The 18475-nt window shown below is 39.0% G+C and overlaps 1 protein-coding gene across 4 annotated transcripts in view; it reads left to right on the forward strand.

Annotated features, from left to right (window-relative positions):
• Nucleotides 1–18475, forward strand: part of SOS1 (SOS Ras/Rac guanine nucleotide exchange factor 1) — a 53271-nt gene that overhangs the window by 4541 nt on the left and 30255 nt on the right. For 2 of the 4 annotated variants that reach the window (XM_072857214.1, XM_072857216.1), the window contains 7 exons: nt 5010–5135; nt 7431–7562; nt 8125–8289; nt 11910–12119; nt 12636–12779; nt 16558–16668; nt 16778–16876. In XM_072857214.1, the coding sequence (XP_072713315.1) occupies nt 5010–5135; nt 7431–7562; nt 8125–8289; nt 11910–12119; nt 12636–12779; nt 16558–16668; nt 16778–16876 (987 nt within the window). Of the gene's footprint in view, nt 1–3077; nt 3217–5009; nt 5136–7430; nt 7563–8124; nt 8290–11909; nt 12120–12635; nt 12780–16557; nt 16669–16777; nt 16877–18475 lie in introns of all 4 variants that reach the window. The other 2 variants (XM_072857215.1, XM_072857217.1) reach the window with 2 other exon arrangements.

Below are 18475 nucleotides of genomic sequence, written 5' to 3' on the forward strand. Positions count from 1 at the left end.
CTCACTGGTGCAGTGTAATACTGCTGCCTTGATACATCAAGAGAAATGTTAGCAAAAATCTGAGTCTTGTGGCCTCAGTGAATTGTTGCTGAAGTGTGGATCCAAGACATTTGTATTTGGTTTAATTTACTGGACTTTTAATTGATCAAGATAACAAAACATGGGCAGGGTTGCCAAATATCAGCAGAGATGTACAAGAATAGAAGAAAAAACCTTTTTATGGAGTGCTTGCACTATGAGAACACTCATCCATACAAGCTGTATGTAAAATATTTCATCCCGGAGTGTTTTAGTGATAAGCAGTTGTTTGTCAGTAGTTTTGTAGTCATTGAGGTAAGATTAACAAAAGATATGTTGAGTAAAAATAAGGTTTACAACATTAGTGAAGACTTTCAAAGTTACTGAAGTGAAAAAAATTCTTCCCTTCCCCCCAGAAAAACCTGCTCTGCGGCCAAGTAATTTCTACTAATAATCTGTTGAATAAACTGTGTATGCGAAGGTTTAGAAAATTTTAGGTTTAGAAAAGGTTTAGAAAAATGCTTATAATCAGTAAAGTTTCACCCTCTCTCATAGTGCTTTGGAAAACAGCTTGGCCTGTTGTCTCATTACAGCTTCTTCAATTTTATTATCAAAATGCTGTGGCAAATATGATGGGTTTTTTCCTTTAGACACTTTCTTACAAGCACTTCAGCTGCCACCAAGAAGACTGGCAGCGTGGCAGTACCTGTACTCAGCAGTGAAGTGCAGTTGTTTAACAGGCGTTGGTTTTTGATTCATACTGTGACTTCTTGCCAGAATCCCAGTAGATGAGTAGTCTTGCCCAGATATGAAAAAAATTGTCTCTAACCAACAGTAGATACTTCATTTTTATTTCAGTTTGTTACATAGCTTTAGAATGATTTTTTTTTTCTGTTACGCACTTTTCTGAAGCTGCTGGAGCTCCTGCTGCTCCTGATGGGACTCAGTTTGGTATTATTCTCTCTGCAGCCTTTCATATGTAGGATTTTTCTGGTGTGTTCTGTATTTAGCAGAACAACTGAGAACCGCGAGCCTGATTGCATTGATGGTTAATGATGATTTGGGAGTGTTACGCCTTTTTTTTGTTGTGTAACACGTGAAGTTGCTTTGTGAAGTCTTTGGAGAGGTTTTTTCATCGTAAGTTGAAATCTTTGTTTTACGATTGACATAAATTAGGCTTTTCCTCACGGCCGCGTGAGCAAGAGGTAACCAAAAACTGTTGCTAAGGAAGTGTGGTTTAGTATCAATCAGAGTGTTAAATTCACTGCGCGAGTCTTCCTTTCTTATCTGTTATCAAACACCTCTTTCTAGTGCAGAATGACCTGCTGAGTGTCAGTCTAGACTTGGGTTTGGGTCATCTTATGACCAGCTTAGGAGTTGTTGTGTTGGACCAATTGGAGACCAAGCCTCTGTATAAGCTGAAGCTGTTTGATCTGCAGTCCTTTAACTGAAACTTGTTTCTGGGTTTGGGTTAGGTCCCTACCGCTTCCCATGAGGCTTGTGGGAGTGTTTATATTCTAATTTATTATGCAGAGTTTGAAAGGAATGGTTTGAGAAAGATTTATATAAAATAAGTTGCGAAGGGTTATAAAGTAATATCAGATATATTTATCTTTGTATTATTTAAGTGCATTTTTTTAGGTGGTTTCATTGACTTTCTGGCAGTTTAGATTTATGGTTGCCTAATTTTTAAGCTGTTGCCATTCCTGATAGAAATTTCTTGCTTTTGTTGATTTTAAGGGAAGAAGAAAAAAAAAGGGGGGGGGGGGGGAGGGAGCCAAGCCAAAATCCTATCATAGAATTTTCCTGAAGTGCTACGAATTTTCTTAAGCAGACACTGCTTGTCTCTGCTCGTGTTCTTAAACAGAGCATGAAAGGCTGTTCAAGAAGTGCTGGGTCTGCTTATCTTCAAATAAAGAGAATCCTGGTCATTTCCCTTTTGAGAATTAAAAAAGAATGAGAAGATTGAACATTCAAAAAAGTGATCAGATGACTTGAGTGAAAACAGAGCCATGGAGGCAGGGGTTTGTAGCTGATGTAGATTGTATTTGCCCATCAGAATTTGTTGGGGTATTTTGAAGAATTGAGGCTTTTGTGAAAAGATCTTAAGCTGCTCTTTTAGTAATTTCTCTTATCGTAAGATAGACATTTTGGTGTGTGTGTGTGTGTGTAGGAGGGAAGGGATGGGTTCTGTCATTATTTAAGGGAGAAGTTAAATGTTTAGATAAGGATCTTATCTAAACATCACTACACCTCAGAAGTTGTTAGTCTGTTTTTATCATGTGTATTTCTAACATAGGACTGTGAAGGATCTGGTGGGATTCAAGCCATACTCCTTCTTTTCAAGGGTGATAAGGCAGGGTGGCCCAGGTTTTTTAATTTAAAATCTGAGCTGACTTTGAGAGAGATGGAAAACCCCTGGTAACTTGATCTTCTTTTTTGAAACTGGTCACGTGATGGTGTATGCTAAAAGATGTTCTCATTTCTCGTCTTCTCTTACTAAACCTTGCATCTTACCCAGTCTTACATCATGTCTTAGATAATGGACTTCTTGGGACATGCTTTGAGTACCCTCAAATAACAGTGTTTCATTCTTCAGTCTGAGCCTTTAGGTAGTACAGTAGTGCAGATACTAAAATTACACGTTTCTATGATAATTATACACCAAACTATCCTGTAATTTTCCTTGTTAGTCTAGTTGTTTTCTTGCTTTTGCTTGTATGACTTTGAACCCTAAATGATACTAAATCTCACTTAAGTAGCAATGAAGCTTATTTACTACCTACCTAATATAGATAAACTATGCTGGCAAGCCAAAGGCACCTCATGATGATTTCCTCTGCTGAGGTGGATATTCTACTAAAGTAGAGCTTGATAGTGCCCAAAGATGATGGCCTTTGAGAATAATGATGTAATTGCCCCCCAAACATAAATGCTTAGGAAAAATGTTTGGAACTTTATCCTCTGAACTGGGAATAGGTTATTGTTGTTGACTATGGATAATGTTTCAGGTCGCGGCCTGACGTGGTACTTTTGTTTGTTTGTTCTTATTCCTATAGACTCTGTGTTACAGACCGAAAGAGTTGTGATGAGGCTATTTAAGACTACAATCTGTTTTCTAAGCAAAGGAGAAAATAAGAGCTGCTCTTCATCACTCCGGTTTATCATGCTCTGTATTTTTACTGTCGGATTGACTTGGTAATTTAACACTTCTCGAAATACAAGGTGCTAGAGTATACTGTAGGGAGAACGTCATACAAATTTATTCAGTTCTGCTTTAAAAAAAACATTAAAGGCAGCATCTTCCAGGCAGCTGACATCATCTCTGATCTTTAAGAGAATACTTCTGCAAGTCTGTAATTTCTGTTGTTAAGAAGTTCCAAGCTGGTACAGTATTTCAGAAGTCAGTGTTTGAATTGTAAATGATGCTTGGGACTGCTGGGCATGTTACTCGGGTACCTCCACAAATACACTTTGTGTGGTGAAGTTCTTGGGGAAAAATGAAACTGTTGGCATAATCAAAATAGTTGTGTTAGCTAGTCAAATGGAGAGAAGTTCTCCTGTTCTATTTTTGCCAGAGTGCTTTTAAGTTAAAAAAGCAATAACTTCTGGAGATGTTTTTTAAGACCTGCTGCATAAGGATATGCAATCTGCAAGAAACTAAACGCATTATCTAGTGTATTTAAATCTCAACAGCAGTTAAATGAGGACTAGGACAATGCGCAGACATGAAGTTTTCAAACTAATGAGTGCTGTAGCAGGCAAGTGGATTTCTGTTTGAGGCTGTTGTGTGTTTGAACTTCATAACATTTAATTCTTCCTATAACTGCAAACAGGAATGAAAACTCAGGTGTGAAATTAAATAATTATGCCACCATTATTTGAATATAGGCATGGGTTTAATATTTGGATGAGACAGATTGTTGGGTTTTGATTTAAGGTGGTTAAGCTCTTGTGTTAGCGATTGAAAGAACTGGAGGCATTTTGAGTTGTGTGCAGTGGGAATGGTAAAATGATGAAATTGGGGCCTGAAAGATGCATTGCAAAAGTTAGCAGTCAGCTTGCTCTGGCATAATATTTGCCGTTGGTGTAGGATTGAGATTAAACTGCCTGTCTGTTTAACCTCTGAAGCACTGAACTTTGCGTACCTGAAATTTAAACTGATTAAAACCGTGCTATTTTGTGAACTACAGAATTGCAAAGGAAAGCTATACTGGAGGCTTGTTTCAGAATTTAAATGACTGTCTCGAAAAATAATGGGAGGAGCAAGGAGGATTGTGCCTCAGTGGATTTACATCAGTGAGAATTTACAGACACTTATACAAGTAAACTTATGGGGACCAAACTTTCAAAACCTCTGAACTGCCGCTTAATGCCAGGACAGCTCTGTAGCCTTTTTTGAAGTGTTTTTTACTCTAGAGGCTGATATCTTTTTAAAAAATCAGTATGGAAACAAACTTCTAAACCAGTCTTATTTTAGTGAGAGCTAGTTGAGAATGGATTAAATAATTTGAAGGCTAAATACTGCTGAAATCATTGCTGTTTTCTGTAGTGCTCTCTCTGTGAAAAAAGTTCTATGTTTCGTTATTATAGGTTGAGTGACAATGAGTTGTAAAAGGGAGAAAACCCCATGTCTAAAATGTCTTGTACAAACAGTGGTTTAAGAGCTAAGGGAGAAAGATAAATATATGCAGGATTTTTAAATGGTTTTCCTAATTGCACTGCTAAGCACCGTTATTAATTAGCTGTTTTCTTGACATTAAATGTCACTTACAGCAATATGAGTACATTTAACTTTTGAGATTTGTATTTCTATCAGGTGTAGATGAGTGTTTCACTCATGTTCATCTGGTGTGCCTTAATAGGGCTATGTTTTGGGTTGGATTTTTCTGAGCTGTTTGGCTCATTCTTTTGTCATCTTTTCTTGCAAATAAAGCATGTGGTTTGGGGAAGAGCAAAACTCAAAGCTTGAATTCTTCTATTTCCTATAGGTTCAGGTGCAAGTCCATCCTAAACTTTCCTCTACTGAAGATGCATTACAGTATGTGGAGGAGTTAATTCTCCAGTTGTTAAATATGTTGTGTCAAGCCCAACCAAGAAGTTTTCTGGATGTAGAGGTATAGAGAATAATTACTACAATCTGTAATAATTTGAACTGTTACATGAAGAGTTAATATATTAGTCATTTCACAATGTGAAAAGGAAAGCAGTAATTATGTATCTTTATGTAGCAGAACCTTCTGCATAAAGCCTGCTGAGTTACCTAATATCTGATTTTTCTATCAATTTGTTGTTCAATGCACAGTAGAACTATCTCTGAACTGTGTTACTATATAATAGATGGTGAGTGTAACTTGTGTATATAAAGCTGACTGGTTCCTTTCAAAAGACCTTTTTTCCCCACTGATACTGCATGCAAACTATAGTTGCTTAGTCTGAGGCTCTGTGCTGCTTTCTCAGCATGGTGATTTAGGCTGATATACCACCCCACTGTCCCAGAAATTTGAACAAAAATAATTCAGTCACTTTCTCAGAATAAGCTGAGGAACACTTCTTTCCTCTATATAGAAACCTCTTCTCTTACAGTTGTCTTTTCAAAGATCTACAACCTCTGTTGCTCAGAAAAGCAGCTTGATGTTTGAGAAGAGGGCTTGATCTGAGAAGAGTTTCTCCATCTGAGAAACAAATTAGTTAAGCTAAATGAGTTAAGCTTCTAAGCTCGTGAATATTTTGGTATCCCTTTGTGCTTACCTGTGATTTGAAGACTTTAGTGCCAAGCTACAGATTCCATGTGCAGTGTGCCTGTTGGTTTCCAGTACTCGGGGGCTGTGCCTGTGCCGGTTTAGGTAACAAAACAAGATGCAACTTCCCTCACTTTCTGAAGAAAGTGGACTAATGGCCAAAAAAACCCCAAACAAACAAACAAAAAAAAAAACCACCAAAAACCCTTTTAAAAAAAAAGGTAGCTGTCTCTGAGCTCAAGATTCATGAATTTCATCCTTCCTGTTCTCTTTTGAACACTGACACCTCTAATGGTGTTCCAGTATCCCCTGTAATGGCTGGCCTGGTTTACAACATCATTCTGGTCTGGCAGCTCAAGAGACAAGAGGTTTGTGGAAGATTGTTTAATGCTGTGTTTTAAACAATGCTAACAAAAAACTTGACACACAGCGTTGCATTACGAGTCTTATGGCTGTGAAGTCAGGATGAGAAATGCAAGAATTAGAGATGACCAAGCAACCTCAATTTACCCCCTTTGTGTTTATGCATAATGATGCTGTCTTTAATTATATGGTCATACACATTTATTTTTTCTCCAGGACACCTTCACTGTTCAATCAGCAGGCTGGACTATGTTAGGGGAGTGAATTGCTATTAGGTAGTGAATGAGCCTTTTTTTTTTTTTTTTTTTGGTAGGACCTCTGCTTTCCTTTTGCAAAAGTGTTATGATGAGGGGAAAAAAAGAAAAGCCTGTACTTTGGAAAGTTGGGTGCCACCTTTATAGAATTGTATTTTGTCCCAGGTTTTGTCAGAAAGTTTTTGTTTGTGTACTTTGTCCTGTACCAGCTCTTTGTAAGTGGTCATTAACTTCATCTTCCTCATTTCCTGGTTGCTCAAACGGGGGTCATATTTACGTAAGTGAGCACTGGCAACCGGAACAGTCAGTGGGAACTGTGGTCTCAAAAAAAAAAAAAAAAGTGAAGTTATCTGAGAAATTAGATTTCTGGCATCTCTGAACACCAGGGCTACCAAAAATGGTGAAGCTTTTGAACCTTCAGAGACCTGTGTGTGAGTTCCAGCAGGAGAGTTGTTCAATGCATGGGAGAGCATAGGTGTCCTCAGGCACCCTGACTGCTGGAAGGAGTAAATAAACTGGGGCATATACAGTCCAACTGTAGACTATGAAACTGTTTTAAAATATGTGGGTGCTGTTGGACATCCTGTTCATTATGTTCATTGCCATCGTCAGAGCAGTTTGCATGTATACAATTTGGACCACGTGCTGATCAGTAAAGGTGAAACAAAAAACTTGTATCTTCTCATTCAGTGACCATTCTGTACAGGGAATAAAGTGTTAGGATAAAATGTGGTCATGTATTTAAATGCTGAATTACCAGTCGTGTGCACAAGGGGAACAAATTGTGCCTGCAATGGCAACTTAATTCTGGCATTTCTCAAATTTTGAGCACTAGATTATTCTATGATAATGATATTCTGATACAGCCTTGTGAATGTAGTGAGCAGCATGTACCAAAATGATAAAATTTATGGGAGTTGTACAAGCTTTTGTAGTTGAAATACTAACATTAGCAAACATTCCTTTAAGTAATGGAAAGCAATTTGATAATGTAGTAATATTGCTAAGCTCATTCAGATTGTGCATCTACCCTTTAGTCCTGTTTTTTTTTAAGGATCGTGTTCAAAAAAGTTTTCCCCATCCTATTGATAAGTGGGCAATAGCTGATGCCCAGTCTGCTATTGAGAAGCGGAAACGAAGAAATCCGTTATCTCTCCCAGTAGAAAAAATCCATCCCTTATTAAAGGTAAGCAGTGATGTAATCTTGCTTTTAGAATGCAGTTAGAAGTTGACACCTTTGTTTCATGTCATGTCTGTATGCTGCCTGAAATGTAAACAAAAAGGAATAAGAATATCTGTTTGTTACATAGTTTTAAGTGTTCCAGTTTAGTTAATTGCATATATTTCTTTTTCACTTAAAAATTAGTTAATTCTCTATTGGACAAACAAAGCCAAGAACTCATTTGCTATGAATTTGATTGTTCTTATTTCATTTTGCATGACTAAGAAAACGCTCAAGAAACTTCTAGAAATAGCCCTAAATGTTAGTGAGGTTTTTGGGACAGTTGTTGGCTGTTGTCACTTCCACAGTTAATAGAGCAGCTTCTACAATGACACTGTTTCTTCTCTAGGCCTACAGACTACTATGTTTCTATTACTAAAATAGACTGTGGATATGTGGTGAATGTTTATTGAGCAGGGTCTTAAACTTCCTGGTTTTAGTTGTAACATATGGTGTGTATTTCATCAACTGAGTAACAGGGGAACGCCTTTTTTTTTTTTTTTTTTTTTTTTTTTTTCCCTTTCAGGAAGTTCTAGGCTACAAAATTGACCACCAAGTGTCTGTTTACATAGTGGCAGTATTAGAATACATTTCTGCAGACATCTTAAAATTGGTTGGGAACTATGTGCGGAATATAAGACATTATGAGATTACAAAACAAGATATTAAAGTGGCAATGTGTGCTGATAAGGTAAGCCTGATGCTTGTTTCTCATGTTAACAGGAAGTTTTAGTTAAGTTTTGAGAGGACAATGTCTATTCCTTATTGAGTACATGGAGTGTTGTACCTTTGAAAGAAGAAATTACTGCCATAAAATATGGTTCCAGTAATAGAGTGAAGCTACCAAAAAGCTAACTGAGCTTACAGAGCTGTTGTTTGTGCTTATTAATAGTTAAGTCTCTCTTCCTTTTGATATCACTTGACTAATCTCAGAAATATGTGAATGCTTTAAAAATTATTGTGAAGCAGCACTAACTTAAAAATTTAACATTCTTAAGCTGTAATAGTGGAGCTTTATTTTGTTACTTGAAAAAAAAGGCTGAAATTAAGCTTGGGTGATCTCCCAAAATAAATAAGACTGTATTGCATGTAAAAAGTAGTGTTTTGATGGTCCAGCATTTTAAAATAAAAAACCCACCTGCATTAGCATATCAGCCTCATCTTCCTTAGTAGTCAGTATTTTTATCTGCAGTTAGTCTTTCTTGTAGCTTCAGAAGATTCATTAGGTTCAGATAGGAATCACCTCTCTCCAGCAGTGATAGAGGAAGGTCCCCTGTCTGTCTGTCAGGTGCCTTTGCACTCTAGCTTCTGTGGCCTTACTAGCATCTCAAGTTGTCTGTTGTTTAAAAAACAAAGCTTGAAGTTAATCCCTTAAGAGATGGGACTTAAGAATTTCTAATCTTGCTGAAGTCTAGGGATTTTTCAGATTTATCACCTCTTTTCAGTAATTTGGCTTGGTCTGTGTTAATATCTTTGGTTGGGATCATCTCTGTGTTTCAATTAATGCCTTTGTCTCATTCCTGCTTGCTTTTTTTCATCCTACTTTCTTCACCTTTCTTTACTGTCTCATAAGATATATTGTGAGGTCTTGAAGAGTCAAGTACTTCTCAGTCAGGACAGTAGTCTTGCTCACTCTTGCTTTTGGGCATATCTGCCTAGGTCGTTAGGGCAGGGTTTGAAGGTGTATGTTTGAATATTTGTCATAGAATAATAACAGGAACAAGTGCTGTTGCTGCATGCTTCTTTCTATCCTAGGAAAGGTGGTGAGCACAAGAGCTGCGATGAAGTTGATTTAGGAACTTCCATTACATTACATTGGAGGAACTCTTTGATTTGTACACAGAAGAAACTTTTGAAAGGCTCTAAAGCAGGCCAGTTGGTTTACTGCCTCGGTAGAACAAGCTGTTGAAAGGTGCTCCCAAGGTGTTTTCTTTCCAATTGCATCGAGAAACTACATAGTATATTGTGTTCATACCCATAATGTGTGTTCTGCTTGGTTTTATTTTTTGAAACAAAACAACCGGAACAGTTTCTTGGCCCTGTGTGCCATTTTTTTCTCAAGCACTTTCACACTTGCTTTTGTGCCATCCATCCATCTGGAGAATTTTGCCTTGTCTGCAAAAAACAAACTCTATCAAAATGTAAGCTGTTTTTCTTCTGCTATCTGTCTGTGCTTCTGATTGCTCTAAACTCAATATCTGGGGTATAGTTACTTTAATTTGTTTCTGTGGATTTCATAGTAGTGAGATATGCGCCTCGTGAATACAGCCTGGAATCTTCTAGCTCAAGTATGTGCCTGAACTGCATCTGTGAAGTAAAGATACAAATGTTGGGGCCTCCTTGAATTACCAGCATTATTCCATGTAATTTCGTACAGTAGTGACCCTGTAATGTCCCATTCCCCAGAATTAGTTAGGATTCTCCTTGTAACCTGTGTTCCCTGTACATTCACTGGCTTTGAAAGATGAATCACCTTCTGTTCTTAGAGCTTCAGAAGAAGTCAGTCTTAATGCAAAATGTCCATTGTTCTGCTTTCAGAGAAGCTTAAGACCAGGGTGTGTAGCAGGGACCTTTGACTCACTAGGAGAAAGAACCTGCTGTGTGCCCGTTTCCCTCTTCACTAGACCTGTATATTTTTGAGGAGTGTTAGGACAAGACCTGGGTGAAGAATGGCTGCTCTGGGTAGGTAGGTGTGTTTCTTCCCATATTCAAGTCTGATGAACCTACCAGACCATCTCTTGAACTTACAGATCCCCAAGTATTCTCTTGCAGAATAGTTCATTTGTCTAAGATCAGTAGTCAACAGGTTGGTTAACTGACGTGTCTTCTGGAGAAGCGCCTGTAACATACTTTAAAGAAAGAAGACTTTTCCTGTAAATACCAGGGTAAATGTCATGTTTGTTGTGGCTCGTTCAGAAGTTTAATTCTTGATATCCAGTTTTATTATTATTTTGAAAAACACTTTTTCATTCTGTTTTCTGCATTTTAAAAACTCTAGTTCGTGTTTAATGTGTTAGCCTTCCCTCTTGTGGTTCTCAGAGGAGTATTTAGAGCTTTGATCCTGCAGTCTTTTCCTCAGTCTTTTCAGTGATTGGCAGCAGTCATGTCAGTCTCTGCAATAACAGGCATAGATTGCCACAGCTTCACCTCCATCTGTTCGGAGGGGAGGCTAGCAAGCAGCGCTTAAGTTCTCATTTATTTTGAAGTTCACATGTATTGTTTGATACACTTCATGACTTCCTGGAAGGGGTGTAGCTCTGGGCAGCAGACTTGTTTATAAATACTGTCCCATCTGTGTATCACAGGACAAAGTCATCTTGTACATTGAACTACATCTTATGCTGGCTTGTTGTAAAGATTTGCTACATCATTGCAGATTGTTTGTGGACCCTCTTTAGCAGTTTGGTTTTGCTAAAGAAACTTCAAATTAGGATGCCTTTTACTAATATGCGGTCAACTTATGTAGTTTACCTTTAAGATGTTCTTTGAGTATCATGGAAACAACCCAAAGTGTGATTTCTGATTGCCACTTGCTAAGTCATTGTAATGACTTCTGGCTCAGATACCGTGTTTGGAAGAAGTGTTCAGTGATCCACTTGTCTTGAAGTTCAAATTATTAATTGCTTGTGTTTGGTAAACCTTGCTTGGGTATGAATTGGAACCTCTGGTAGTCAAAGTTTTTAGAGGTCCTTTTGTCTATGTAGTTCTGCGATGTGACTGCCACCTTTTCTTGAAGCTGGTGCCCTTCCTCGAGGGTCCATTTCAACAAGAGAACTGGGGAGTTATTAAGGACAGAAACCAGGCCACATACAGTGTGTGGGCAGGCCAGTATTCGTTGCAGATAGATTACAGGGTTCTGAGCACGATCATGTGTGACTTCCTGTCAAAACTGAAAAACCAAAATGCATACACTTTTTTACTTTAGATAATGTAGTATCTTTGGAAATTTAGATTATGCACGACTAACTCAGAGTAATACAATACAGCTAAATGCTAAATGTATCTGTATACTTCATAGACCTCTTAAAATTGTAATTGGTTCTAGGACCACATTCTTGGAGAGATGCCTGGATTGGTCTAAATGACTGGGAATTCTTCAGAAATTGCCACTGCAAATAATGACTTGCAAATTCATAGCAGTGAATATTGCTTTTGTAATGCTTAACCAATTGCAGAATGATAATGCATAAATCTTACTGCTGATCAGTCTGATTTCATGGGAATAATAGATTTCCTTTACTGATAACTTACTGGTAGATCTTGAAAATAAGTTGTTCTCACTTTGTGGATTTCCCCCTCTTTGCTACCTAGGTATTAATGGATATGTTCCATCAAGATGTAGAAGATTTAAGTGCACTAACTTTATCTGATGAGGAACCCTCCACCTCTGGGGAGCAAACCTATTATGACCTAGTGAAGTCATTTATGGCAGAGGTTCGACAATATATAAGGGAACTAAATCTCATTATCAGAGTTTTTAGAGAACCATATGCCTCCAACTCCAAACTATTTTCATCTCATGTAAGTATTGTAGAAACCACAAACAAAAAACCCTATAAAAACCTACTATAATATCTATAAATCTAGATGAACACTTCTAGAACTTAACTATTGTCCAGTTTAACGTATCAATAGTAGAGGAAGCACTTGTCTTAAGTTCTGAAATGGAAATAGTAAAGGAGCAAGGAGCACTTGTGGGGAAGCACTGGTTTTGTAGAACTGTGGAAGAAACCACCCAATTTACTATATTCACTTGCAGGCCTGTAATTTAAGATTTGTCACTGTTGTTCTTTACCATGTTTGAATCATTGTAAATTTTTATATATTTATACATATATAGTCATTATTTTAAAAATAAATTCTATTATCTTATATAAATTATACAGAATAAAATAAAATATATTATAAAATATTGTTCAATTTAAGGAAGTGCTTGACTTTCATATCATAACAGTAGCTTTGCACATAACATTCTTCCTCTTAGAAATTGTGTCCAGTTCCCTGTTGATTTTTGTCTGGTTCTGCTGGTTTTTGCAGGATGTGGAAAATATATTTAGTCGTATATCGGACATTCATGAACTTAGTGTGAAGTTATTGGGTCATATAGAAGACACTGTTGAAATGACAGATGAAGGTAGTCCTCATCCACTAGTAGGCAGCTGTTTTGAAGACATGGCGGAGGTAAGAAAATACTACAAGAAAATACTTTTTTGCTATTCATATGTATTTTAATGACTTGCACTTAGATGCTAAGTGCATCTCTGTCCTAGCTGCCTTTGTTTAGGTTGAGATCTCTTCTTCCAGCCCCACCATGATGAATAGACTGCCCATTTTTGAGAGTGCTTTTACCTTTTTAGTCTCTAAACCTCAGATTTTATAGGGCTATTTAAACTTTAGAGAGCGAGGCGGGGGGGAACAAACCTGTTAGTAGACTTCAACAGAAATGGAGGTATACTGTAGATCAGGATTGCTGTGGAAGGACAAAGTGGAACAAGGGCTTCTTTGCCAATGGCCTTTCTAAGCTGGTGAGGAAGGCTTTTAAACTAGGCTCGTTAGTGGATGGAGACCAAAGCTTGCAGACTGAAGAAATGAGAGGAGAAGGGGATGTGCATAATGGAAAGCATGACAACAAAGGCTCTTGCACCTTCCTCCTGAGAAGGTGGGATGACCAAAGGCTCATCTGAAGTGTCTTGTTTCCCCAGGGTGCATGTGCTCATGTACAAATAGGAGGATCTGGGAGTCTGTACACAGTTGCAGAGCTGTCGTGTGACTGGAATTAGTCACATGGCAGGAAGGGCTGTATGAATGATTACAGGCACTCAAGGACAGGTGGGGAAGATGAGGCCAGGAGGCTGAACAAAAGATCAGCTCAAATATGTGGAGCTCTGTTACGGAATGAATGATGAGCCGGTTGAATGCTTAGGGATCAGGATCAGAGGAGGTGGCCACCAAAGTGCATGTTGTGGTCAAGTTTCTCCTGCAAAGACTGCCCAGTTGACAAGTGTCCAAAACCTTCTCTAAACAAGTAGGCGTCATCTCCTTATCACAGGCCCTGGTTCTCTTGGGAGAATAACCTTCCCAACAACTGCTGGATGGACACCTTCCTGTGATTTAAGTAATCCAGAAGATTTCTGGAAGGCACTGGGGACAGTTTTTTGTGGCACATGCTGATGAGCAAACTAAGAAAGGTGCTGCACTTGACCTCTTTCTCATGAACAAGGAAGAATTGGCAGGAACATCATAGCTAATGGCAGGCTTGGCCGCAGGTGATAAAGATGGTAGAGTTTAAGGTCCTGAGGAAAGTGCAGGAGATAAGCAGACTGAAGACCCTGGGCTGTGGGAGAGTAGACTTAGCTTGTTCAGGGAGTTGGGAGGCAGGATCACATTGGTGGCTGCCTTGAGGGTAGAAAGGGCTCAGGAGAGCTGGTTTATTTGCCAAGGCAGTGTGTTCAAAGCACAGGGAATATGCATTCCCAGTCCCTAAGAAAAAGGGTAGGTGTAGCAGGGGGCAAGGACAAGCACAGTTTGGAGTTTCCTGTTTAACCAAACGGGGGTCCATCACTACAAGAAAGACTGTGAGGAGTGGCTGAGGGAACTGGGGTTGTTTAGTCGGGAGAAAAGGAGGCTCCGGGGAGACCTTATCACTCTACAACTATGTGAAAGGAGGTTGTAGAGAAGTGGGTGTCAGTTTCTTCTCCCAAGTAACTAGCGATAGGATGAGAGGAAACAGCCTCAAGTTGTGCCAGGGGAGGTTTAGATTGGATATTAGGAAAAATTTCTTCACCGAATGGGTTATCAAGCACTGGACCAGGCTGCCCAGGGAAGTGGTTGAGTCACCATCCCTGAAGGTATTTAAAAGACATGTAGATGTGGTGCTTAGGGACATGGTTTATTGGTGGACTTAGTAGGGTTACGTTTATGGTTGGACTCCATGATCTTAAAGGTCTTTTCCAACCTAAATGATTCTATGATTCAAAAAGAAACACAGTCTTCCCAGGAGGAATGTAGAAGCATTGTCTAGGCAGGTGGAAGGCTTAAGAGGGCTGCAGCTCAGCTGGAGTTAAACCTGGTGAGGAATGTGAAGCAAAGCAAGGGCTTGTATAGGTAAAATAGCATGAAAAAGAAGATGGTAGAAAACACAGGTATCTTGCTCATGGGGTGAGAGGCCCTGTGCTGGAGGACATGGAATGGACTGAGGTACTCAAATCTCTTTTGCTTGGTCTTTACTGGCAGGATGTGCTTCTAGGTTTCCCAGTTAGGCCTACTACCCAAAATTGAGGGAGAGAGGTGAAAGTCAAAGATCAAGCTAGGGACTATTGATCTAAGGTGGATATATGCAAGTCTGTGGGGTAGGACGGGATGCTGAGGCAGCTGGCTAATGTCATTGCAAGGCCACTGTGTAGAATTCTTGAAACTTAGTGGCGAGTTGTGGAAGTCTCCAGTGACCAGAGATAGTGTTATGCCCAGTCTCAAAAAGACTGATGAGGATCCTGGAAACTAGAAGCTGGTCAGCCTTTCCTCAGTCCCTGAGAAGATTAGCAAATCTTTCTGAAATTCACATCCAGCCATGTGAAGGACTAGAAGGTGGTTGGCAACAGCCAGCTCAGATTTCTGAAAGACAAACTGTACCTGACCAACCTGACTACTTTCTAAGAGGAGATGGCTGGCTCCATACGGACAAAGGGAAGAGCAGTTAATATCCCTTATCTGAACTTAAGCAAGGCCTTCAGCACAGTCTCTCATAGTATTGTTATAATCAACTTGGCAAGATGTAGACTAGCTAGTTGAATTATAAAGTGGGTGGGAAATTGGCTGGACTGGCAGGCTGGAAGGACTGTCATCAGCAATACAAAGTCCATCTGGTGGCCAATGGTTAGTGGCATTCCTCAGGGTTTGATACTGGGGCTGATACTGTTTAATGTCTGTATTAGTGTTGTGGGAGAATGTCTGCCTCATCAAGTTGGTAGGTGATGCCAAATTGTGGGGGGACACAGAGGAGGACAGGGCTACTTCTTGGGGGACCTGATAGGTTGGAGAAATGGACCTACAGGAACCTCATGGAGTTGAGTAAAGGCAAACATGAAGTTCTGCACCTAGGACCAAATAACCCTGTGCAATGGTCCAGCTGCCTGGCTGAGGAGCAGTACTGCTTGACAGCGCTTGGAGATCCTCAGGAATCGTCAGTGAAGGCTAACTACCTACTGGGTTATATTAGGAAAAGTGTAGCCAGCAGATTGAGGTATCACTTCCATGTAGCACTTGAGACCACATCTGGCACACTGTGTCCAGTTTTGGTCTTCCTAGTACAAGATATGCTTATACATGAGGATTGCCATGATGATTAAGGAGTTGAGGCCCATGATGTACAAAGTGGGTTAAGAGTGGTGGGTTTATTTAGTCTTAAAAAGAGAAGTCTGAGGAAGGAGATCTTATTGCTCCCTTCAGTTACCTGAAGGGAAGGTGTAGAAAAGACTGTGGCAGGCTCTTACTGGGGGTTCACAGTAGAGAACTGTGAGGTGAAATGAGAGAAAGCATGCAAATGGTAAAAAAGAGTAATCCTGATTAGATACTGGAGGGAAAAAATCTGCAATGAGAACAATTGAACATTGGAATAGGCTGCCCAGAGCGGTTTTGGTGCCTCTTTTCTTGGAGGTACTTGGAACTCGACTGTATGAGACCCTGAGCAACCTCAGCTAGCTTTGACGCTGGATCTGGCTTTGGCCCTGAGATGGGCCCTGCTTTGACCAGGGAATTGGACCAGTTGACCTCCAGAGATCTCTTCCAGACTGAATTACTTCATGAGTCTGTGCATGTAAAAGTATTGATTGTTGTTCTCTGTAGGTGTTTTGGAAAAAGTATGCAGAAAAGTCTCTCCTATGTAGCGTATGTATTTTCTTTAAGAAATATGAAGTTTAGATATTAAATTAGTTTTGTAAAATCATTCTGTGTTTCTTCTTAGGAACTAGCATTTGATCCATATGAATCGTATGCACAAGATATTTTGCGACCTGGTTTTCATGATCATTTTCTAAGTCAATTATCAAAGCCAGGAGCAGCATTTTATTTACAGGTAACTTTCTTTTCAGTAAGCCATATTATTGATATTACTATTTTAATTACATTATATTGTTGCTTCATTACATTTATTGTTTTAAGACTGAAACTTATTTTGTTTCTAGTCAATAGGTGAAGGCTTTAAAGAAGCTGTTCAGTATGTTCTACCCCGACTGCTCCTTGCCCCTGTTTACCACTGTCTTCATTATTTTGAACTGCTAAAAGTAAGAACTTTGTGTCAATCTGATGGTTTTTTCATAATTCTGTGTTGGATACTAGAGCTCTGTGTGCTCAGTTAGGTGTAAAACCTTTTGCTAGAATGTGAATAATAAAACTGCTATGATGAAAGGAAAGCAGGTTATATGCTCTGGTGCATGCTATAACTAACTGAATATTGGCTTGTAATTTCATGGAAGTTTTACAGCAGCTAATGATTTGTGTTGAATAATCAAGTTACTATTAATTTAGAAAGCAATAGAGATCTAGGTGCTCATATTCTGTGAATTATTGTTTCAACAGTGGTAAGAGATAATGGCGAATGACTGTATTACAGAAAATGTCCAAGGCTTTCTCAAGCTGTTACTTTGTAAGCTTAAAATCACAGTAAGATTTCCCTTCAGACTTCATTTTATTTTCATAAAGCTTGCAGTGCACATCCTGTGGTGGCTGTAAAGGTGATATCCTTCTTTCAAAGGGAAGTCTTGGTTGATATATACACTTCTTGAGCTTTTTGTAATGAGACCTCACAACAGTAGGGTAACAGTAAAGACACTGTAACATACACATGTAAAGAAAATAGCAACAGAATGTTTTTCTGGGGCATTTGTCAGTTAGCATGGAATAATAATCTTTAAGGAGTGTAGAGCATTTTGAGGAAAGCTTTCAAGTAGAATATTCATTTGGACTTAGTGGAAACTCATAAGGGATACAGTGTTCCAAACTTGATTACTTGGAGAAATTTGGATCAGAAGTAAAAAAAAAATCTCTGCTCTTTTGAAGAAATCTGGGTGTGTTTTTCTTGAATGTTTGTTTGGTTGTCTTGGGATAACCCAGTAGTTAGGTCATCTTTGAGTCTAAGTGTCTACAGTTTTAACACCATTTTTACTGATTTAGATCTACATGTACAGCTTTGGTACATAGCTCAACTTGTATAACATCCCACACAGACATAAGGTTTCTCTGCTCATGCTTTTATCACACAGTCTCAAAATGCAGTACCTGGTGGCTTTGCATACTTCTACGTGAACATGGTATTATCTTATGTAATAGACAAAGCATGAAGGATTAACGTCGTCTGACACACAGGCATCCTGTGTTGCTTCTTGCCATTGGTAATTTTCGTGGGGGAAAGAGGGCATGTGTGTTTACAGAAGTAGGGAGCAGCTCATGTTTTGGCTTTTTTAGGGCAAACTGGAGTCTAAGCTAAGCCCACCTGCAGAAGGTTATCAATCTTTTTGCAACTCCTGACCTATGCTTTATGTAAAATTCTTGTCTTTTCTCATTCATGCTCTACACACACACCCCCTCCACCCTATGTAAATCTGATACTGTTGGATTGGACTTTTTTCTGTATATGATAACCTTCCAGGTTTTCTTCCCACTGTGTTGCTTATCTCACATTTTAGTGAGACATCCGTCGCTGTGGTCTGTCAGATGTGATACACATAATAGACAGTGAAGGATAATAGGAGCACATCAAGAGAGAGGTATTAGCTCTTGCGGCCAGTAGCTTCATCTGTCAGTTAGTATGTACATGTGCACACAGCATATGAATCCCTCCCTCAAGTAGTCTCTGCTGGCAATAACATTTTCTTTCTTATATC

Source organism: Ciconia boyciana, chromosome 3, assembly GCF_034638445.1.
Source record: "Ciconia boyciana chromosome 3, ASM3463844v1, whole genome shotgun sequence".
In the NCBI taxonomy this organism is placed as follows: Eukaryota; Metazoa; Chordata; class Aves; order Ciconiiformes; family Ciconiidae; genus Ciconia; species Ciconia boyciana.